Source organism: Typopeltis vanoorti, chromosome 8, assembly GCF_054136105.1.
Source record: "Typopeltis vanoorti isolate ZY-2024b chromosome 8, IOZ_Tvanoo_1.0, whole genome shotgun sequence".
Lineage (NCBI taxonomy): Eukaryota > Metazoa > Arthropoda > Arachnida > Uropygi > Thelyphonidae > Typopeltis > Typopeltis vanoorti.
In genome coordinates, this window is record NC_143556.1 from 71,785,664 (window position 1) to 71,809,181 (window position 23,518).

General features: G+C 34.2%; 1 protein-coding gene across 1 annotated transcript in view; it reads left to right on the forward strand.

Annotated features, from left to right (window-relative positions):
* rt (Protein O-mannosyltransferase rt) overlaps window positions 1-12,138 on the forward strand; it is a 375,338-nt gene extending 363,200 nt beyond the window's left edge. The window contains exon 20 of the mRNA XM_090396396.1: window positions 11,252-12,138. Coding sequence (XP_090252522.1) covers window positions 11,252-11,438 — 187 coding nt within the window. The 3' untranslated portion in view covers window positions 11,439-12,138. The remainder of the gene's footprint in view (window positions 1-11,251) is intronic.
* The last annotated feature ends 11,380 nt before the right edge of the window (window positions 12,139-23,518 follow it).

Here is a 23,518-nt window from a genome sequence, read left to right on the forward strand (position 1 = left end):
CAATATGGTGTGAGAGTTTGTGAATGTGTGAAACCACCCCTCTCAACAATATGGCATTATTAAAACTCTTACCAAGAGAGCCCACAATCTTTGTTCCAGTGGAACCGCCCTCACTACTGAGCTTAACTACATACACAACACTTTCCTCTCCAATGGCTACAGCGATCACAGTATCAAAAAAATAATTAGTTCCTCTCCCATTCCCGGTCCTTCTCGTCAACAAGAATTTAAAAATGCCATCACCATACCCCTACATCCGTGGCACATCCGAAAAAATAGCCAAGATTCTAAAAAAGTACAACCTACACACAGCATATAAACCCCACCGCAAACTTGCTACCCTTATTCTTTCTACAAAAGATCAGCTCCCTCCTCTCTCTCTCTGCCTGGAGTTTACAAAGTACCCTGTTCCTGTAAGCTGGCTTACTTTGGACAGACAGATCAGCATCCATCCACCTAGAGGAACACAAGTCTTACATCTGTAAACACAACTATGGTCATTCAGGCTTGGCTGACCATGTCTTGGACACCACCCACAGAGTATCATGGAAGAAAACCACCATGCTCCATCACAGCAAATTCAAGAAAGAGAGACTATTCTTAGAAGCAGCAGCAGCTCTTAGAAATCAACCAAATCTTAATAAATATGGTTGCATTAAGCTTCCGAAAATTTGGGAAACACTCATCACCAGAGATCCTACTTTATATTCCAGGCCACCTACAACCGCCCTTAGAGGGCGCTCCACCTAGATAGGACTTTAGTGTCACCCACGTGGTTGGGCTTAGTATTGTATGATATTTGTGTTATGTTACATTAGTTATTTTTGTAATCCCCATAGATGTCCTAGTGACTAGGACGAAATATAGGAAGTATTAAATTCTTTTTAATCCTTTCTGAGTGTTGTAAAAAATCCATTAAACCTCCAACATTATTTCCCTTAGTGGAGATTCTCTGTCAACCCATTTGTCAATGTGAACCCTAACCAACTTTTGCAAAATCTTCACCATTCCAGAGATACTAATTGATCGATAATTGGGTATATCAGTTGCACCACCCTTGTGCAATGGGATTACCATACATTCTTTCCACTCCTGTGGCATTTTCAGAACAGGGAAGATTTTATTTCAAATTTTATAGCCTGGTCAAAGGAATAGACAGTTCAGCTGAACACTCTTTTAGCATCTGTGCTGATGTCCCATCTATACTGTGCATATTGTTTCATAGAATGCCGGAAACACATGGATGAAAGGAACTGCATGAATGTTGACCAATACATAATATCATCAAACATCTGCAGATGCTTACAGATTGAATAACAATCTGTAAGCAATAAATTGTTTATTGCCTATTATATAAAATAATTATATAATAGGCCTGTTGGGAGCTTTTATTGAGGCTTCAACTGTCTGAAATTAAATTACTCTAGACACACCACATGTCCCATTTCCAGGAACTTTACCCTCTGTTACTGTTCCATTCTTTTTATGTTCAATTTCAACCTCCTCCTGTTAGTGCTCCTAAGGAGTTTTAAAGTCTCACTTTAAGGAGGACTAAAGGATGGGTCTTTTCTAGGACTCCATCCATTTGTCTTTCTTTTGGTATATGAGATCTTCAACAGTCTCCTTTAAAATCAAATCTCAAAAGCAGCTATCTTATGTAGCATCTTTTGAATCCATAAGAAGCTAACTTACCTTATTAATTTCAATGCTAGAAAAAATCAGTCTTGATTTTTTTTTTATGTGACTCCAACCTATGTCAATTCTCATTGGGCATCTGTAATGGATCCTCCCATGATGATACTGGCTCTTTTATTTTTTTCTTTGCTTTTCTTTACTTCTGTTAAGTTTTATTTGCTATTCTGTTTTACAAACCACTATCACTGGAATCTAACACCCTATTGCCTTGTAGCGGGATCTTTGGACATATGGAAAGGGAGATCCTTGTGGTCTTGCACTACTTTGACCTCTGCTTCGGCAAGATGGGTCATCTTGTGGGCTTGCCTGCAATGGTCAATAGTATTGCAATAAATCTCCTATCCCATGGTCTGGCGATGGGTAAGGCATACTGTGGTGCCTGTATAGCATCTGGGATAGCCCTGGTATTCCACTCTCAAGTGTAGTCATTGCTTCCGGTGAGTGATGAGTATCTGTGTATGGCTCCATGATGGGTGGGGAGCTCTGCCACTGAACAGAAAATCTCTTGAGCATGAATTCTTCATTCTCAAAGTATTCAGCGGCCCTCACAAGGTTCCAACCAAGTACTGATACCATAGATACATCATTTGATAACAGAAATAAGAAACAAAAGATGGACACCAGTATAAATGTTTCTCATTAATTATCTACATGTAAACACAAAAAGTAATATTTATTAAATATACTGCCAAATATTTCAGTTTGAAACTAACAGACTATCATTAGTGGCCTGAACAACATTTTTTACAAGGTAGAATGCAAACAATTGAATTATTCAAAATAGTACGAGCTGCGTGATGTTAAATCGCCAATAGTGTTATGTTTCACTGAAGAAAAAGTTAATCATAAAAGTGATTATAAAATAATTATATAATTTATATTATCATTCAAAAAAAAAATTTCATTTATAATATCATACTAAACAGATCATTAGATAGCTGTAGTATCCAGTGGTTTCTTAGGATCTATCTTTGTAAATATGTGTCAACTATGAAGGATCATCCAGCCCACTCTCATTCATGTCAGAGTTGGAAAAATGAAAAAGAAACACAAAAGATAAAAACAAAACAAAATATATCATATCAGAATGCAAAAAGAAAGATAGCCACCACTGTACCTGTCCTGAAATTCTCCTATGTTGAGAAGGTGACAGTTATGAGAAATCAACAGCAACTCAAACTCATATGTCTATTCCAACATGATAATTTTACCATACATGACCTTTATGATCACGAATGATTCTCTGTGGAGTGCATAAGGTCTCACTCCTGAAATAACCCCAAAAAGTGATCCCATTCGATGGGAACCTGCTTGTCAAGAAAATTATGACAAAGATATCCCTTAAAGATAAACTACCCCCACACCCCCATAGAAAAAGTGAATACTTCTGCATCCATCAAAAGTAAACTAAACTCACCAAATGATCCTGACCCATCAGATGATGTATTAAACATTTTTTCAGAGGAAGAGATTGACACTAGTTGTCCATACTCCCCTAAATTAATAGATAAATGTAAGCCTATAAGCCTGACAAAGATAAGCCCTCACCATCTCAGAAATTGGACAAGTTTACAAAGCCAAAAAGCCAAAACAATAGGAAAATGTTTATAGTTGAACTGTTGTGGGTTTCTCCAAAATATTGATAGCAAGGTTCTGTTGCATGAACACAAATTCTTCTGTTTCTGTCTATAGGAAACTTATTTAAAACCCAGTGAGGACCCAACCTTAAGAGATTTCACTGTTGTTCATAAAGATAGAACTAGAGATGGTCCTGCTCATGGTGGAGTTGCTATCCTAGTGGGGCTGTCATACTCCTTTCCAACATGTCCCGCTTAATACTGCTCTGAAAACACTAGCAATTTGCCTATCTGCGAGATTTCTTATTACAGTATGTTCCATTTATTTACCATAGAGTTGCAAGTTAAACATCATCAAACTTGATAATCTTACATTGTAACTACCTCAGCCATACTTCTCATGGGTGACTTTAATGGATGCAACTCTTTGGGATAGTGCCAACACAAATGGATATGATTGTATTCTGCAATAGATCTTACAGCCTGCTCCCCTGCCATTTTTCCACTGCTCATTTGAGATGTTGAAGAGAGAACATCTGGAAACAGTCATTTACCTGTTATTTCAACATCCTCATAGCAACCATGTTCTAGTATGTGATGCCTATGTGGAATATGGACAAGGCTGACTGAAATAATTTTCCCATCTTACAAAATTTAATGCTGAAGCAGTCAAACACCTATCAATGGAGCAGTGAAGTATGTCATGCATTTCCAAGAACTTCATTTTGATTTCCACTCTATCCAAAGCCTTGGTGGAACTCAGTTCCAAGAAGCCAAAAAAGATCAAGACAGAGCATGGAGTATATTTCATAGTTACCCTTACACATCGAATCTAATAGTTTTCAGTGTGCTCAGGCAACATCAGAGTCAAAATCAATCCTGGATCCAATTTACATAGTTGATTAATCAAACTGTATGGAATGAAATCTGGAAAGTGAAATGTAGATATAGAATACACTGTTTGTCTGCTGTGGAACCATAATGGATGTGCTCTTGCTGAATCATCCCAAAGCTATTGCACTTTGGAATAAAAGTTTACTAGAATCACAGCAATAACTCCAGATACTCCTGAATTTTTAATATTGAGAGAACAACAAGAGAAACAGTGGCCAAAATTTTCCAGTGGACTAAGCCACCATTTATTAAGGAGGAACTAAAAGGAGCTCTTCTACTATCTCATGCCAGTGTAGTAGGTCCTGATAACATCCATTATGAGATGATAAAACATCTTTCATCATTTTCTATGGATCTCCTTCTCTTACTATACAACAGGATACTTTACAGAAGAAGAGTTTCCAGATTCTTGGAATAAATCGTCGTTGCCACCCCAAAACCAGGAAAGGATCAAAAAATGCAAACAATCTGACCTATTACTCTGACTAGTTGTCTTTGTAAGATATTGGAGAAAATGATTAATGCTGAACTTCTCTGATATTTAGAAATCAGTGATCTTCTCTCCAATACACTATAGGACTTTCATAGAAGTCCTTCTGTGTTGATTTAAAAATGTGTTACAGATGCATTCCTGAAACAAGGACATCTGGTTTCGGTGTTCTTTATATGGAAAAAGCTTATGAGAGATATGGCATACTAAAAGAGTTCTATAACTTAGGTTTCAGAGAGCATCTTCCTGTATTTATTTAAAACTTTCTGTCTGGTCAGTCATCTGAGCCTGAGTGTGATATATATATATATATATATATATATATATATATATATATATATATATATATACACACTATCTCAGCCATATCATAAAGAAAAGGATGTTCCCCATGGCTCTGTCTTAAGTGTGACACTCTTTGCTGTCAAAGTTAATTCAGTCACCAAACAGCTTCCTCTCACACATGTAGGCAATGCTCTACATGTTGATGACTTCACAATTTACTGTCACTTGTAACATGAGGGTAAATGAAAGACAACTTCAGCAAGCAGTTGATTGTATCTCTCCATGTGGTCTTAGTAATAGGTTCAGGTTTTCATCACGGAAAAGTATCTGTGTGCACTTCTGCTTTTGGCAGAAGTGCACACAGATCCTGAGTTAAGAATGGGATAAAGTGTTATTCCAGTAGTAACAGAAACCAGTTCTTAGGACTCGTTTTGTTTTTGACAGAAAACTCTCATTCCTTTTGCATATATTCATCAGCTTAAAAGTGCAAGAGCAAATTCAATCCCCTTCACACCCTATCCTCTACAGAATGGGGCATGGATCCGTCTTCATTGCTTCATCTTTATCCTTCATTTAATTCAAAAGTGGACTGTGGAGTCTCAGGTCTACCATTTTGCGAGGTAGAATAGCCTAAGGTTGGATCCTACTCATTATCAGGAAATAGAATTCAGATAGCTACTGGTGCTTTCACACATCACTATTCAGTCTTTATGCTAAGGCGACTGAACCTGCTCTGTTACTCAGATGAAAACAATTGTCACTTAACTATCTCCTAAAAATAGTCACTTCCAGAGCATCCTATGTGAACTAGTATCTCTTTTCTACTTTGGAAGGTTCAATATCACACAATTGCTTGCTTAATAGGATTTGAGGTCAAAGTTGATTCAGAGATGCCTGAGGAACAAGCAAGTTTTAGGAAAGATAAGGGCACCATAGATAAGATTCTTTGCCTTAGACAGGTCATGGAAAAATATAAAGAATTTAGACTCCCTCTGGTAATGTGTTTCTTAGACTACTCTAAAGCTTTTGACTATGTTCAACATGTGAAACTATGGGAAATAATGAAAAGAATGGGTTTTCCTCAACACGCTATCAGGTTGATAGCCAACTTGTACAGGGAGCAAGAAGCCATAGTAAGAACAGGCATTGGATTAACTGATTGGCTTCAGGTTGGAAAGGGAGTTGGACAAGGATGTTTACTTTCTCCTCACTTGTTTAGTATACACAGTCTGTCAAAAAATGTATACACACGTCAGCAAAAGAAAAACCTGTATAAAAATTGTAATACTAAATTTATAGACATCAAGGAATGAATGAATGAATACAAGTTACCTTTGACTTCTACAATTACAAGAGGTGCTCAAGTGGTTACCTTTAGCATCCAGACACTAATTATTACGGCGAACTACTGCTTGGACAACGTTGGCCAAAGTGTCACATACACTCCATCCTTTACAGTCCCCCATAGGTAGAAGTCCAAGGGTGTTAAATCAGGAGAACATGGAGGGAACTCAAAATGGTCTTGCATTCCTCGAACAACAATCGTGCCTCGGCCAGTTTGTTTGACTGTCCTACTGGTCACGTGTTGATGCTAGTATTCATGTGAGTATTGACATCTTTTGAGAGAACATCATACTACTAATTTCTACCATAATTCAATCCAACTTAGAAAAAAGTCCATAGATGTCTGTTAAAGTGTGTATACATTTTTTGACAGACTCTATATATGCTGAGGACATCATGTGTGAAACATTCGATGAGCTCAAGGCAGGAATTAGGATAGGTGGTAAATTGATTGGTAATCTGAGATATGCTGATGATACCGTACTACTCCTCTGTAATGACGAGGAAGAACTAGAACAAATTCTTGATAAAGTTAATGAAATCAGTAATAATAGAGAACTTCAACTCAATCCTAGCAAGACAAAGATTATGGTTCTCAAAGGAAATACAAACAGGGAAGCTCTTGAGAAACAAATGTACCTTAATGAACAAAGAATTGAGGAAGTCAGCAAGTTTGAATACCTGGGATCCATTATTAATGTGAAGAATTGCTATTCAGAAGAAGATTAGGAATGTTTAAAACAACAGTCAGAGACGTCTAAAATCTGGAAGGATGGATCTATCACCATGGGAACAAAGTTGATTTTGGATGCAGCTATTTTTCCCACAGCAACTTATGGATGTGAGACTTGGAACCTAAAGAAGTCTGATTGGAAAAGGATAGCTGCTTTTGAGATGTCTTGTTACAGAAGGCTGTTGAGGATATCATATACTGAAAGGCATACAAATGAATGGGCATTAGAAAAGATCAGTAGAACTTTAAGGTTCCTTAAGGATATTGACAGAAAAAAGTTAAAATATTTTGGATGCATTGAAAGGATGGAAGGAGGACTTCTCAGAACTGTAATAGAAGGTAAAGTTCCTGGAAAAAGAGGAAGGGCTAAACTGTCACTGAGATGAATGGAATGGAGTTGGTTGGGTGGGTTGGTTGGGTTGGGTGACTGATCTTCAGTGAGTTGAAAACTCCAGAAAAGCATACAACAGGACTACATGGTGAGGACTGGTGTGGCACGTTACCAAGCATTGGAGTGACCATACGGCATCTGTGGATGCCCAACAAACAGATGATGGTGATGATATCATACACATCAGACTACCATATATCCTTTTGGTGTACATATTAAAGAAATTATACAAACTGTTGGCATGTATTACCTATAAACTGTATGCATGTATTACCTGTATTACCTTGACAATATTACCTGTATCAAACAAACAGCATTTCTCCATAGCACGTTTGTACCAACTTGCAACCTCTCATGTGCTAACCAACGAAGTCTCACACTCCATCATCCATCTACAAGTAGTTAGTTAATGTGCACAGAGCAGTAATCTTGATTTCCTTCCTATACTAATCTTTACCAATGGTTCAAGATCTGAGACCTCTATTGGTGCTGCTGTATTTCTTGGCTTTATCATATCCAATCTCATCCCACTTGATGGTTCAATTATACAACAAAGTTTTACTCACTTCAGCATGTGCTTATGCATATAAAAGAAAACCGATACCAAAAGTGTATAATTTATACAGACTCGTTGAGTTATTTATAGGCCATTTTGCTGCCTGTGTATAATCCACATGCAATGCTTTGTGAGATTCTACAACTGTTTGAAGGTCCTTAATTTTGATTATCAGCTGTGCTGGATTCTCAGCCACATTGGAATTAAGGGAAATAAGACTGCAGCTGCTAGATCAGCTCATACATTTTCCAGGTATTATTTATCAGTTCCATATAGAGACTATAGACTTCATAAGATCAAAGCTAATAACCTAATGGCAGTCATCTTGGCAGGAAGCATTGACATAAATTACACAAGATTTAGCCTGAAATTATGCATTGACAGTCGATTCAAATGCCAAAACAGAAGAGAGAGGAAGTTGTTCTTTTTAGGCTCTGCATAAATCATTGTCCTTTTACACATTCTTTTTTATTGAAGGCTTGATGACCCACCTATATATAAACAATGGAATGCACATCTTATGATTTCTGACATTCTGGTGAAGTGTTAGCACTTCACTCAAGAAGGGATTGAATTTTTTATTGCACTGGCTGAGTCATATACATCCAGGCAGATCTTATCAGACTCGGATAAATTGAATGAAGTTTTTGACTTTTTAAAAATAATTAATTTATACAAACACATTTGATTATAAATTCTATTTATTTATATGTAGATAATGCTTTGCTTTACTTTTTTTTTAAAATTTGCTTTTTGTATAAAGATTGGTCGATTGGTAGAGCCTCTGCTACTAATGGCTTGCAAAAAGTTAAGCAGGTTTGAGCACGGTTAGTAGTTGGAAGCAGATCAATCATTCGATGCTGTTGGCACGCTCTCCCTCGATGAGTCTTTGGACTTCATGGAAGTGTCGCATAATAATAATAATTACTGCTTATTATTACCTCATACCTTGAGTACTGCTGTATTCAAGGTAATAATAAACAGTAATCCAACCCACAAAATGTTGTAAACCTATGGCACATTAATACCACTTGCCAGCTAAAGAATTTTTTTAAAAAATTTTATTTATTTTTTAAAATATTTTGATTTTTTTTCAATAATCCAGAATCCTCTCCCCCCACTCTAAAGACCAATGTAGAACTTTATCCAAATAAGTTTCCTATTTATTGAAAAAAAGAACCATTCCAGTCTTACTTTTGGCAGTACTCAAATCTTGGCAAACATTTATAAATCCATACAAATATTGCTTCTTCAATATCCAAAAAATCGGTATTACGTACCTTCTGACCAGCTATTAACTATAGAAATCACATATCCTACCTAGCACCTTATTCCTTTAGCACCTCATGCAATCCATTAGTCACAATATGTTCTTTCTTTTATTCCTCATATTCACTCCAAATATCTAACAACTGCATAATCTATATATTGACTCATTTGTAATCAGGTTCTTCCTTATATCACTCCTATCATGTCTTAGCAATAATGAAATTACAAAATTTTCTCTCACTCTTCTTTTTCTCTTCTTCCAGTAACTACGTTCTTGCATTCTTTACTTTTCACCTTTTTAAATTCTTTGTTTTGATCAAAATATTAACTCTTTTACTTTAACTCTTTACATTCTAATAGCATCACTATTATCTTTGATCTGCACACAAGGAAAGCTTGATTTCATCATGTATTCATCAAGCACACTCCTAAGCATGATATTGCGATAATATTATCTCCTTGCTCCCACCCCTTTTCCCCCTCATTACTTTCTCTACTTTTCCCCTCTCACTACTCCTCCTCTCTTGTTCTTCTCTGCTTACCATTTTCCAGATGCTTCTCTAGTTATTCTATCTCATGCTTTGTCCTATGAAGAATTGTAAATGTGATATTTCTCCCATTAAAGCCACCTTGCTATTCTTCTCATTTTTCACTAAATATCTTTCTTCCAACTCATGCTTTTGTCATCCATACTTTTGTTTCACCTTTGCTCACACCTTTGCTCATTTTGATATTCCTCTCTTATGTCTTTTATATAGGTATTTTCGTGAGTACTACTCTATCAAACTGGCCACCAGCATTCCTCTACATTTCTCCAAACCTATGAACTCAGCAAAACATGGGCAGCTGCTGGTCAACATCCATATATGCTTACACTTCACACTTATTGAACCAAATCTTATCGTGTTCATTCATTCTATTTATCTCCATTCTTTTGAACAGCCATTCTCATACTCCCCCCCCCCAAGGATTGTGACCTCTAGCTGGTCAAGAACACATCAACAGATTGTTTCTTTCTCCCGTATCACTTGCTCACATGTAATAATGCTGTGACTTCTTGTATATTGGGTTGAAATATAAACTCATGAAACTCACTGGCCCTACTTTCATGTGCACTTTCCTCTTTCTAGTCAGTGTCACCTTACTTAAAATCCTATTTGAACTGTTATATTCTGATCCTGTTGTTTATCCATCTTGTTTTCCCTTTCTCAACATTCCCAGGCATATAACAATAGCTCATTATTGAATGCAGTAATCTGCTCCTATATACCTGGAGATGTTGAGTGCATAGGATATGTAGTCTTCTACATTCATATATTTAATCAAAATTTTCAGTTATTAAAAATGAAGGAGAGGCCTTTTTTATATTTTACTTATTATTTTATTTATTTTTTTGTTACAAAATTGCTATTTTCTTTATGGATATAAAACTGATAAGGTCTAATTACTGATTGAACTGCAGCTTTAGTAACATCCCTCACACCAAATTTCATCCAAATTATTCAAATTGTTGAAAATTTGATATTAAGTCATAGGTTATAATTTAGATTTAGATTCTACTTAAGGAATTCTTTAATTTGTACTTTTTAAAAATAGACTTAAAAAAACTGATATTTGTGAAATAGTAAAAACTGGTTACAGAAGGTACCAAGAGTGGCCTTAGCATTATTAATGAATATTTGTTTATGATGTTTTAATATATTAATGAATATTTGTTTGCTTGTTTATGATGTTTTAATATAAAAAGATTGCATTCTAGGAAAATGCTCTTGTGTATTGATATTGATCTAGAGCTTGTTTTGAACATGGTTATCTTCATAAATATTAAATTATGAAATAGCTTTTGAGTTATATGAAGTTTGTTCACATAAACTTTTCTTTAGTTAAAATCCATATTAGTAATTTATTGTCATTGCAGCAAATATTTAATTTTATTATGCAATGACTGAATTTAGGAAAATCTTTTAACTTATTTGTGGTATTAACATACTGTTTTTTTTTTTCTTCTTCTTTTCAGCTCTATCTTGAAATCACCGCTACTCAAAAAACTCTTCTACATAGGCATTATTATATGGCTGCTAGCAGTTACTTATGTATTTCAACAATTCAGTGTACTCAGCTATGGTACCACTACACTCTCTGCCCAAGATGTGTTAGATTTGCGATGGAAAGATACTTGGGATTTCATTATTCATCGTCCATAAAGGGGGAAAAAAAAGTGAGAATACATCATATTATGTGAATTTTTGTTCATTATATTGACTGTGTGGAGAATGTAAAAACATCAAAGCATTGTATTTTCTTGATGGCAGCTACAGTCAGGAGTTTGAATGGTTTCAGGACTATTCCTTTGAGTACTTATTTATACATAGTTTTTTATTTTGTTTTTCTGAACTAACAATTCATATCATACCATACTGTAAAAATACAAACATCGAAAGAACACAGAGCAGTAACAGTTGACTCAAACCATCTTCATTTCATTAAAAGAGTACTGCAATAGCAGAAGGCCATAATATAGCAACTGCCTAGTGATAATACTCCTATTTTGTGATATATATTGTAATCCACTCAATGAAGTTTGTGCTCTACGGGTTAAGAATATCTTGTTGTAGTTATGTTAAGTAATCTTAATTCCTGTTAGTAGACATTTTAATACAACCTAGTATTAAACAGAAGAAAACCTTTGACAGAAAAAAATAACAAACAAAATGAATGAATGCATTATCATTAAAAGAACATTTCACATACTTATTTTTTAACAATAACATAAGTGTAATAACTTCACTTATATAATGATGTTATTGAAAATATATATTTCTCGGAATTTAAAGCTGAAAGTTAAGGTAATTAAACATTTTTTGGGGATAATTTGCTCTTGTCTTATGTAAATTTTATATAGATGGCAACCCTTTTAACAGGAAAATAAAACTTGAAAGACTCCAGTGATTTAATTAATTTGTGGGTTCTTCTCTTCGGAAGGAAAGCATTTTATTACTAACTCATACTAACTAGGATTTTCAGAAGCTATTTAATAAAGAATATATCTAAAAATCAGTTCATCTATAAAGAATATGCTTAACTGTAATGTTTTACTGTTGTGCCACCCATTCAGTTGTATATTATCGTTATAAATATTTTTAATACAAAAAATGACAAAACATAAGCTATTAGATTTAGCATTTGTTAGTGCCCTGTTTTTAACACCTTTATGTTTAACACTTAAATCATAAAACACTATAACTAAGCTACTGTAAGTAAACATAATTTTAGTTTATCATGTTCAGAAAATTCTAAGCAGCTATGAAATATCATTTGTAGGTAGGTGTATAATATTCATACATGCAAAAGGTTGCAAAATGGAACATCATTGCTATGTGTCATTTTGCATGGCATAGAGAGAGAGAAATCCAGTTTATCTCTCAATGTTCATATAATAGATTTATTTTGGAGTAATTTAAAACAACATAAAGTATATTTATTGAACCAGTTTAAAGCTATTTTATCATGCAACTTCTTTCTAGTTTAATTGTATAACTTTTCACTTATTATAATTCAACATATTTCAGTGATACATAGTTATATAACAAATATAATATTTAATTTAAACCTGTGAATCAGGGAACTAAATATAATTATTTAATTTTTTGTATATTTGTGCAAAATACATTTTTCATATATGTTTATCATATAAAAAAATATGCATTCAGCTCCTTTTATGAGTTGGTCTCATCTGATGGCACGATTTCATTCCCATTCTTCTACATTCCAAATGACTTAATGACTTTTCCAATTTTTGGAAATTGCAACAGCAGTGTATGGAAACCTAGTTATTATTCTTTTTAGGGGGAGGGAAGGAATCCTTAGATTACCCACAGTCCATTGTTTGGTATTATTGCAGCATCTTACAATGGAAGAGAGAGAGAGATCTTTCCTTTGAAATTGGAAAGAGAACATGAATAACGTGAAACAGGCGAGCAGACTGGGTGATGAGATGAATTTCATTGCCCCCAGTGTGAGACCACCATTCTACAAATTGGAGAACTGAAGTGGGCTTGAAAAAGCTTTGTTAGATATCTAGAGCTGGGTTTCCATATTACGTTAAAAACTAAATAAAAATGCAGTGTATACATATATAGAGAAAAAAATGCTTACCCTTCTAATGTACTAAAGGTTTATAGTCTTTTGTGGGTGGGAATCACATTAAAAAAAATAAAAGTGTAGATGATCATTAAAATAGGTTCTTAGATAAAACTGATGTGGTTGGTCAAGTCCTATTTTGATTTATACAAGAAGGACATATGAATATACATGACATCTAGAAGATTTAGAAAGATCTATTCCAGATTTAATACACAGCCAGTTGCTAATATGTGTAAATGTCATGTTCCTTTGGTATTCTGATGTGTATTAACCACAGTTGACTCTTACTACATCAAATCCTGTTATAACAAACTGCTGAAAAGTCCTGATCAATGCTCTATAGGTACAATGTTATGCTAAAAGAAATTCACTATAGCAAACTATGTGTAAAACTATTCCTGTGGTCCCTACAGGTTTGCTATATAGTGGCCATTAACTGTATAATTTTTAAACAACTTTTACATTTGCTGTATTAATGTATTCTGAATAATACCCATAATTTAAGAAAACTGAACTCACTAGGTTTTTGTAGGTAATAGTTGAGATTAAATATGACATCATCAGTGAATCACAGAAATAATATTAGTCTCAAATAAATGTGGTTTAGCTTTGATGTTTAATATCTGGTTGTATTGTACCTTAGTTAATGTACTTGTAATCATTTGATCAAAGTTGATAAAAGAAATGTTATTGATGGTACAGAAGGATTTCAAGCCAAGTGTAATATAGTCTTGATAAAGATTCATTTTAAGTAGTCTATGTGTGGCAGGGGAGTAACTGTCTTACAAAATTACCATAGAAATTAATTCAGTACATGCATACACTTTGCATATTCTTAAGAAATAAATTTAGAGTCAGTTTGTCATTCTAGGCATAACAGCATTTAAAGACAAATTTTTTAACATTTTAAATTTAAATTAATAAAAACGATTCTGTTGCATTTAGCTTCTTTGTTTTCTTCAAATTAGGAATGCTTATTCTTTCTGAATAATACTGTGTTTTTTGCGATGTTAATGGTAAACAATCTGCCTGTCAAGTGTTAACTTCATCTGGAAAGCTATCATGGATTTCCATACAGTCCTGTCTTGGGCTGTTCTTTTGAATCTACATAGTTTCATCACAGCCAATCCTTTGTTTTTGAATCTTATTTGTCACTGTCTTCCCCCCCCATTCTTGCCTCTAGTAAATTTTTTTTAAAGACTTTCATATCTCATAATACTATTTTTCCTTTCGTTCTTTATCTTCATTGTTTTTGTAATTTTGTAAAATCATTTCTAAACTTTATTAAGTCTTACCTATTTAATGTTCTTCAATATGTTTACTTCTCAAAAGCATTGATCCTTCTAATATCCTCTTGTTCACTGTCCATCTTTCTACTCCAAAGAGAAAAGTAGCTCATATAGAGTATTTAATCATTGTTAGTCATATTTTTCTTGATGCTGGTATGTTTTTTTTTATCCTGTTAAAGGCTGATTTTTGCAATTTCTGTGCTTTATCTCTCTCTCTCACTCTTTCACTTTTGCATTTCCATCTTTTGTAAATAGATTTTATCAAGTTTTTTCAAGTCAGTTATACTTGGCAAGAATTTGTATTCTTATTTTTATCCTAAACATGAGCAAAAGTCAGTTGCTTCTACGTACAAGTTGCTTCACAGCCTAGTTGTGAAGATACTTCATGCATACTTTTGTTTGCTCATATTTGGATAAATGATATACAAGAATATAATTTCTTATAAGGTGCAGTTTATATATAATCTTGACTTGGTGCCTTTCCTATCTTAATTTGTTGTATAATTCTTAGTACTACTTTTAATATTATAGGGCCTGCTGAGATAGAACAGATCTCAGAAAATATCTGAAATCTGTTCTGTCTACTTATTCTTGCTTCTTCGATTTCAAAATGATATCTTCCCATCATTACTCATGATGGAAAAGTTCCATGAATTATTAATTTCTATGTTTTTGTCATTCTTTTATGATTTTAGACTGCCTCTTGAGTTTGTTGTTTTATTTCTTTTTCTATTTCCTTGTATTTATTTATCATTAAACTAGGTTTCTTTGGTCTTTCTACATTCTATCCTTATTATTTTGTGTAAGGTTTTATGTTTTGGTTTATTTTTTCTGAACAGATTTAATATATGTTCAGTCATTTACAATTTCCTTCTGTGAGTCTTTATGGAGTAGATTCAAGAATCTCTGTAACTGTTTTGCAAAATAACAAATACTAAAAAAAAAATCTAACAGTTTCATACTGATATTTATACTTACATTTAATACAGTCACACTGGGCTGTCTCTCATGCCTATGTTGTATTAATACAGCTTGTGATGTTTCCTGGTGTGAACATTAAAAGACAAGTATTATTTATTGCCTCAAAGAAGGTAATATTACTTTTTCTAATTGAGTTTATTTCTCTACAACCAATAGTTAAAATATCAACATAAAATCTGTTGATGTTGATGGATCTATGGGACTTTGTGGTCAAGTTATATGTTAATTAACATTTATTTTGTGTTTAGTGAATTGACTCTTGATTTGAATTGAATTGAAAACAAATGTGTTATAAATAATTTAAATTTATAATGCATTTGCATCATCATCAGAGCACAGAACGTGGGCAGATATGTGCACTCCAACAAAAAGTGAAATGGGGACTGTATATCTTAGAGGCCAGATCAAGTAGTCCTGCAAAATAGATAACTTATCACCTGGAAGCATTTCTATATGATAGGTTAGTGGAGATTGGAGAACCATAATTATAATATTAGTCTACTATATGTTTTTTCTTATTGTGCTGGTTTATGCTAATTAATTGATTTAATGGAATGAATACAGCACATAGAAATCATTAAACACAAGTTTAATAGATCCCATATTTCATCTCTGTCAGAGACATCATCATCAATTTCCTGATATGTACCCTCAAGGGCTGTTCAAGCTACTGTGACACTGCTACATGATTAAGTTTACATTATTATTAATCTTCTACAAAAATTTTTCATTCAAATTAGTCTTTTACTTGTCAACACTCCAGTATTGTCATCTCTAATATTTCATTCTTCTAAGACACTTCTGACTGAATTGATCCACCTAGACCTTGGTGGTTCACTCTGGGTGTGTTTCCTGTCATGGCATCAAACACCTGTTTTTGTAACCTTTCTCCTTCCAATTAAGTTTAAGACCATACAACCTTAGATTAGCCCTGCTCACCCCATTCTGGAATGCAAACAATATCAAGTTTGTTCCTTAATGTCTTCATTTTTAATATAATTCTACCATTGATGCCATCTTTTTAGGGCTCTGATTTTTCTCATTCTCATATCTATAGTCTTTAATCTCTGATCAAGTGCATTATTTCTACCACAACTCTCAGGTCCATAACTTAAAACTGGTTTCAACACTGTCTTGTATACTGCTAGCTTAGTATTTTGACTGATTTCATTCTTATTTCATATACATTTATTCAGTTAACTTCCTGCCATACCAGCATTGCTTATTCTGTTGCTGTTTCCAAATTTAATTGTCCATCTTCATTAAAAACTATGCCTAAATAGCTGGAATATTTTACTTGAGAATATAGTTGAATTTTCAGTGTTCTGTTATTGTCTTAGTTTTGTCTTTTTATCGATGATTTTCATGTCTAATTTGTCACAGCTATTATTCAATTTAAATAATCCTGGAGACTTGCACCAGATGTGCTGGGATATATCATAATCTACATAAAACAAAGAGCTAAGTTTGGTATCTCCAATTCAAGTTTAATTCTGCTTTCTTTCATAATGTGAATCTGTATGGATGATGAATAAGAATGGAGGTAATGTGTATCCTTGTTATATCAATTTTACATCAAACCATCTTCCTGTGTTTCCTTCAATTCTAACTGCTGACTTACAAAAAAAAAATACATATTGCTCTGTCTAATGTTCCATTTATCCATATAATTGGAATATTTTGAAAAACTTTTCCAGGTCTACAAAACTAAATACAGATCCTTGTTATATTCCTATGATTTCTCAGCTCTTGTCATAAAGTGAAAATCTGATTGTGACAGCCTCTGTTTGGCCTGAATCCAGCTTTGTTCCTCTTTATATATAAAAAATTATATATATATAATTTTTTTTTCCACTTCAAAAGCTGGATTTTATACTAAAAAAGATTCTGCCAAAGCTTCCTTTTTTTTTACTAATATATCTTTTTACTTTGAACCTCAATAAAAAAAAAATCTCATCTAACATTATTTTTATTATTATCATATATACAGTCATACCCTGACTTATGCGAATCTGGAGTTACGCAATTTCTTATATGTACGTATTCCCATCCCACTTCATGTCTCACCACTAGTCGTATCTTTCCGGCTAGTGGTGAGGCCAGTGGCGCACATGCTGTGAACAAGCACTGACGTGTTTCGCACAAAATCATTCATACATGATTTTTATAGTCCACAAACCCTGCAATTGTTTAATGTTATGTTCTTGATAAAAATTTTATCACATAAAAAATAATAATGTCATCCAAAAGAAGCAAGTCCGATTCTTCTACAGCTAGCAAGAAAAGAAAAACATTGACTTTGGAAACAAAACTCAACATTATTAAGGATTTTGAAGGCCAGGAAGAACAGCCAAAGAGTACAAAAATGATACCTAACAGACCACCCATGAGAAGGTACAGTGGGGAAAAAAAACAAACATCACTGCCTTATAGGAGAAAATTAAAATCAGAGGGACTTCTCCAAGAATCAGATTACTTTGAAGTACTCACGTAAGCTGAATAAATGTGGCTTAAGTTTCGGAAAATAATAATTTTTAAGACTTATACTTTCACAGCATTTATTTTTACAATGATCTCTCTATGATCTTATCTTCGATTAACTGTGATGCCCTTGAATTGTTTAGTGTGATAACTGACTTCTGGTATAGTAACATGTAACCATACCTTCAGTTAAACGATTCTTCAGTTATCTAACCAGCAAACTGACTATTCATCATGACAATTGAGAGATTACTGTATTTCTGTTATTTTATAAAGTCTGTAGCCCATCAGTCAAGACCACTGTATCTAATCCTTCACATTCTGGGATACTTTCACTTAAGATTCTGGGAAATACAATTGTCCATTATTTCACTTTCTGCAGACTACAAGAGAATAATAATTAAATTGTTTAATTATAGTCCTGTTCAGTACAGTAACTACAAAATGAACATATAGAATTAGATTATTAGTGAACCAGTAATAGTCTAATTTGATAGAATAATGAATTATTTCTACAGTTTTATGTACAAACCTCACTATTCTTGGGTACAATAATCTTGGGTACATTAATGTGTATCCTTCAGGATACACATTAATGCTGCAATCCCTCAAAAGAGAACTTCATGATTTGATTAAAAATTAATTAAAAATAAATGTAATTGTTTTAATTTAAAATAATTTTTTTTATTTAAAATTTTAAAATAAATGAATTTTAAATTAATTTTTAAATAAAAATTAATAACATCAGATCTTAATGCTGCTGCTTTAATATGTTACATAATTTTATGTTCCTAGTGACCTCGGGGAAGGTTTTCAGTTTAAACTGTTATGTACAAAGTCTGCTGTGCAACGCTGTTGTGCTATGAGACAGTTAAGATTCCATATTAAAGAAATCTTAATCTATTTTTTTTCTTTTTCTTTTTGAGTTTTGTATTCATGTAGTTCTTTTGTTCTGAGATCATGTTTATTATTATTGCACCATCCATGAAATCGGCAGACTCATCGTGGGAGGTCCATTCAACCGACAACATATTTATCATACCAAATCTTAAAATCCTTACTCCTTGCATTAACAACACATTCTGGTAGTGCATTCCATTCACTGACAATTCTCCATGTAAAAAATCTACACCTCACACCCCTCGTCACCACATTGTTACATAACTTCCAGGTTTTTCTCCTCTTGCCTTCTACTGTTTTTATAATCTTATCTGGATTAATCCAATAAAATCCTCTCACTAACTTAAATGTCTCTATCATATCACCTCTTTTCCTCCTATCCACCAAACTCTGCAATTCACATTCTTATCAACCTCTCTCTCCATAGCCAGCAGTCCAAAGTACTGATATTATCTTAGTCACTCACCTTTGGACTCTCTCCAATGTCTCCACATCATACTGAAAACCAGGTGGCCAGATTTGAGCACAATAGTCCAAGTGTGGTCTAACCAGTGTTTTATATGCAATATGCCCTCTAAACTTCAGTCGCCCCAAATCTCTAATCTCATCCACATCCTGCAGTACAGCACCGTCGCGATAGTATACAGCCTTATATTTCTGCACTCTAAAATGCAACACCTTGCACTTATTGATATTAAAACTACAACTCCACTCCTTTGTCCAAGTCAAAAGTCTATTCAAATCTTCCTGAAGAGAATTAACATCAGCAGTGCTGCTAATAATTCTTCCTAACTTTGCATCACCAACAAACAACTGAAGATTCCCAGTCAGTTCACATATCTACAAACAAATTAAACAGCAGGGCCCTAGAACAGAACCCGGGGACACGTCACTGGTTACCCTCTTTTTTTTTTTGAGACACTGCTTTCTCATACACAATCTGCTGGTATCATTCAGAGAGCCAATCTCTGATCCATCTAACAATATACTTTCTATTCCCATCCTCTGCAGCTTGTATGCCAACTTATCATGCGGTAATCTATCAAATACTTTTGCAAAGTCCAGAATATCACTGTACAGTAATCTTTCGATTAATGCGCCCCCAATTAGTGCATTTTCGATTAGTGTGTTATTTTTTTTTTGATACCCAAATTCGATTAGTGCGCCTATATACATCTTAAAAATAAATGTTACAGATTTTAAAAATTTTCTATCTATACATTTTTATGGCTAACTATTTTAAAAAATCACTCACCAGAATGAAATAATTTAGTTACCAATTTAAAATATTTTACAAAGTTATTTTTAATGGCATACTACACTACTTCCATGTACACTATGTATACTATGTTCCAAATTTTTACTGCCAAAATTTATGTCGTCTGCTATAGTATGCCCATAGATTCGAGACCCTTCGACACTTCTGCACATGTCAACAGAAGGAGAATCCATTCTGATAATAGGGTAATCAATCTGTCTTCTCTTCTGGGATGAGTTGTTTAGTATTACATGTCGGAAAATTAACTTCTCTTTAATGATCATTGTAGTTTTTATAGTGGTAACTATTTTGCTTGTATAACAGTTGGGTAATTTTATCTATAAAGCATGTGATTTCGCATGTTGGCGACCAATTTGTACGTCATTAATTTCTTTCTCCCCTTCAATGATAACGTCCAAGAGTTAATTAAATCTCATTCTGAAGAATTGAGTGATTCTGACCTGCTAAATTTAGATGCACAGTGGGAAGATCCCAAAGAATATGAAGAAAATTAACCACTGATAGTCAGCCAAAAGAGATTTCACAGAAACAGTTTGAAAATATTTTTCAAATTGTTTCTGTGACACCATTACCACATCATAAAATGCAAGTAAATTGCTAAAACAGGACCTACCCTTTACAGATCGATGTTTACCATCATAAAGAACGCTATGTCCATCAACCCAATCCTGTATTCTGTTCCTAACCAATCTTGCCAACACCTTGACCACAACCGCAGTTATACAGAAGGGTCTATAATTGGAAACTTCTGTTCTAGAACCATACTTGTGGAGTGGTACTATTTTGCCTTCTTTTGACTCCTTAGGAACCCTACCCACTGTAAGACTTTCATTAAATAACCAGGTCAAGGGCATAGTGAACTGTATTGTTCATCAGTATGGCCAAACAACCATACTGGTGAACAATATTCTGCTGAAGAGTAGACTAAGGCCAATGTGGAGTATCACAGTGTAAGTTCAGAAGAACCCCATGCAGAACTCCACAGTTTTTGTATGATGTTATTACGGGTTCTGATCTTTAAAGAGAGATTCTCCAGATGTCTTTTGAAAGATAGTGTTCTATCCAAGGTAACACCCAGATATTTAGGGAAATATTGGTGCTTCAGCATTCCTTTGTTAAAGCTGATCTGAAATTTCCTATTTGCCAATTTGGTGTATAGGTGAAAAGAGCTAACCTCAGTCTTATTGTGGTGTGGTGTTAGTCTCTGTTTATGAAAGTATTCCCCACTGGTTCTAAGATTATTTGTGAAAACATCTTCAGTTATTTCGATGCTCTTGTGGTTGGGTGGCGAGGGCTATATCATCAGCATAAGCAAATGTTTTTTGACCTAGTTGTCAGTAGATCAGATGTATATCTATGATTCTTTTACTTCCAATTCTCCTAATACTTGCCTCCTTTCTATATATTGCACTGCATCATTTACACCAGTATGATATACACTGATAATGTGTTCATTCAATAATTTCACTATATCCTTTGCAACTCTTTCTGACATGACTATCCACCAGATTCAGTCTGCTATAATTATTCTTTCTCTTGCTTGCCATATAGCAGAAAAATTCTCTTGAGTTAACATTGTACTGCACCTTTTCTTTCTTTACTATGCTTGTCATCTTTCTAGTCTGCACTTTATACTCTTCATGGATCTGACCACCACCATCACCAACTGTCTTGTACCTCCTCCTCCATAGCATTTTCTTTTCTAACACAGCTTTCTTGATTTCACTTCTATTCTATTTACACACTTAACCCTTGGTATACAGTTATGCGTTACTTTTGTCAGATACTGTCTTGTGAGTTTCCATGCATTGTCAACATCTTTTCTATCCAACATACTGAAGCTGACTACAGAGCTTCTTATAATCACCTGCTTTATACTTCTATATATATCTATTTGACAGTAACCTTTTCTTATTTCATCACTTCCTAAACAAGTACCTCATGATCACTCTCACCAACTGGCAACAGTGTCAACACCTCATTCACAACTGCATCTTGTGAAGTTATCAACAAATACAAAACATTAAAGCCTCTAGTTGCTTCAGTCACATGCTGCTAAGATATTTATCTCTCAGAAATTCAACAAACTCACTCTCCTTGTTCCCATACACTATCTTCTCCTTCCATTCTATATTCCAGTAATTAAAGTCTCCCATCAGGATCATCATCTTTTTACATATCCAACTAATTTGCCTAAACATTTCACATTCAGTATTCTCTGCATTCCCCGGCTTATAACAGCATCCTCTCAGATACACTAGCCTGTTTTTTTATTCACACCACACAGATTCAAAATCAATTCATGCACTATCCACTCTCACACTTTGTGGACACAGTTCCTCTGCGGTCATTACAGCAACCCCCCTCTTTTAACATTTCTTTCCTTCCAGAAAATTATATGTATCCTTCTATTTCTATTCCCAACATCACATCTTCCTCAGGCAACCAAGTTTCACTTATTTCAATTATCTTTGGACATATTGACTCAATCAATGCAACAAACTCAGCTCTCTTGTTTTGAATATTCCTTACATTTGAGTATAAGCATAACAATCCCTGTGTCTTTGAGGCCATTCTACCAGCACCAGCATTCTCTATTCTTGCTGCTATAGTACTTTCTCTTCTGTCTGACCACTCCTGTTTCCCTGATCCTGACTGTTTTCTATTCCTACCTGTCTCATCCTCACCTTTATGCATTCCATCACCTTGTGCTGCTGCAGCCACTTCTTCATCCTCATATCCATCCCTGCTTCACAAGTAGACTCTAATCATTTACTACATTAACTTCTTGACTCTGTGCCTTCTCAGAAAACAGTAGCCTTTCTAAATGCCCAACACTAAACCCATTCAAATGCAATCCATCAACTTTAAATTATTCCAACTTTCCTTCAAATTCATTCTACAGATCCATCTTGCTAATCATTATCTCTGCTCTCCTTCTCAATTCGCTGTTATCATATCTGGGCAACACGCCTACGACTTTTCCAACAACACTAATCTTCTTTACCTGCCATAACATAACAACTTCCTCTACCAACTTTCTTTTTCCCCAACTAAGTCATTTGTGCCCAGGGCTACAACTAATTCCAATGCTTGGTCTTTCCTTTTCTGCAGCACATCAGTTATTTGCTTCATTGTTTCACCAGGAAAGCATGTTTTGTGCACTTTATTAGTCATCACACCTCTATATTGCTTTTATTAAACTTTTTCT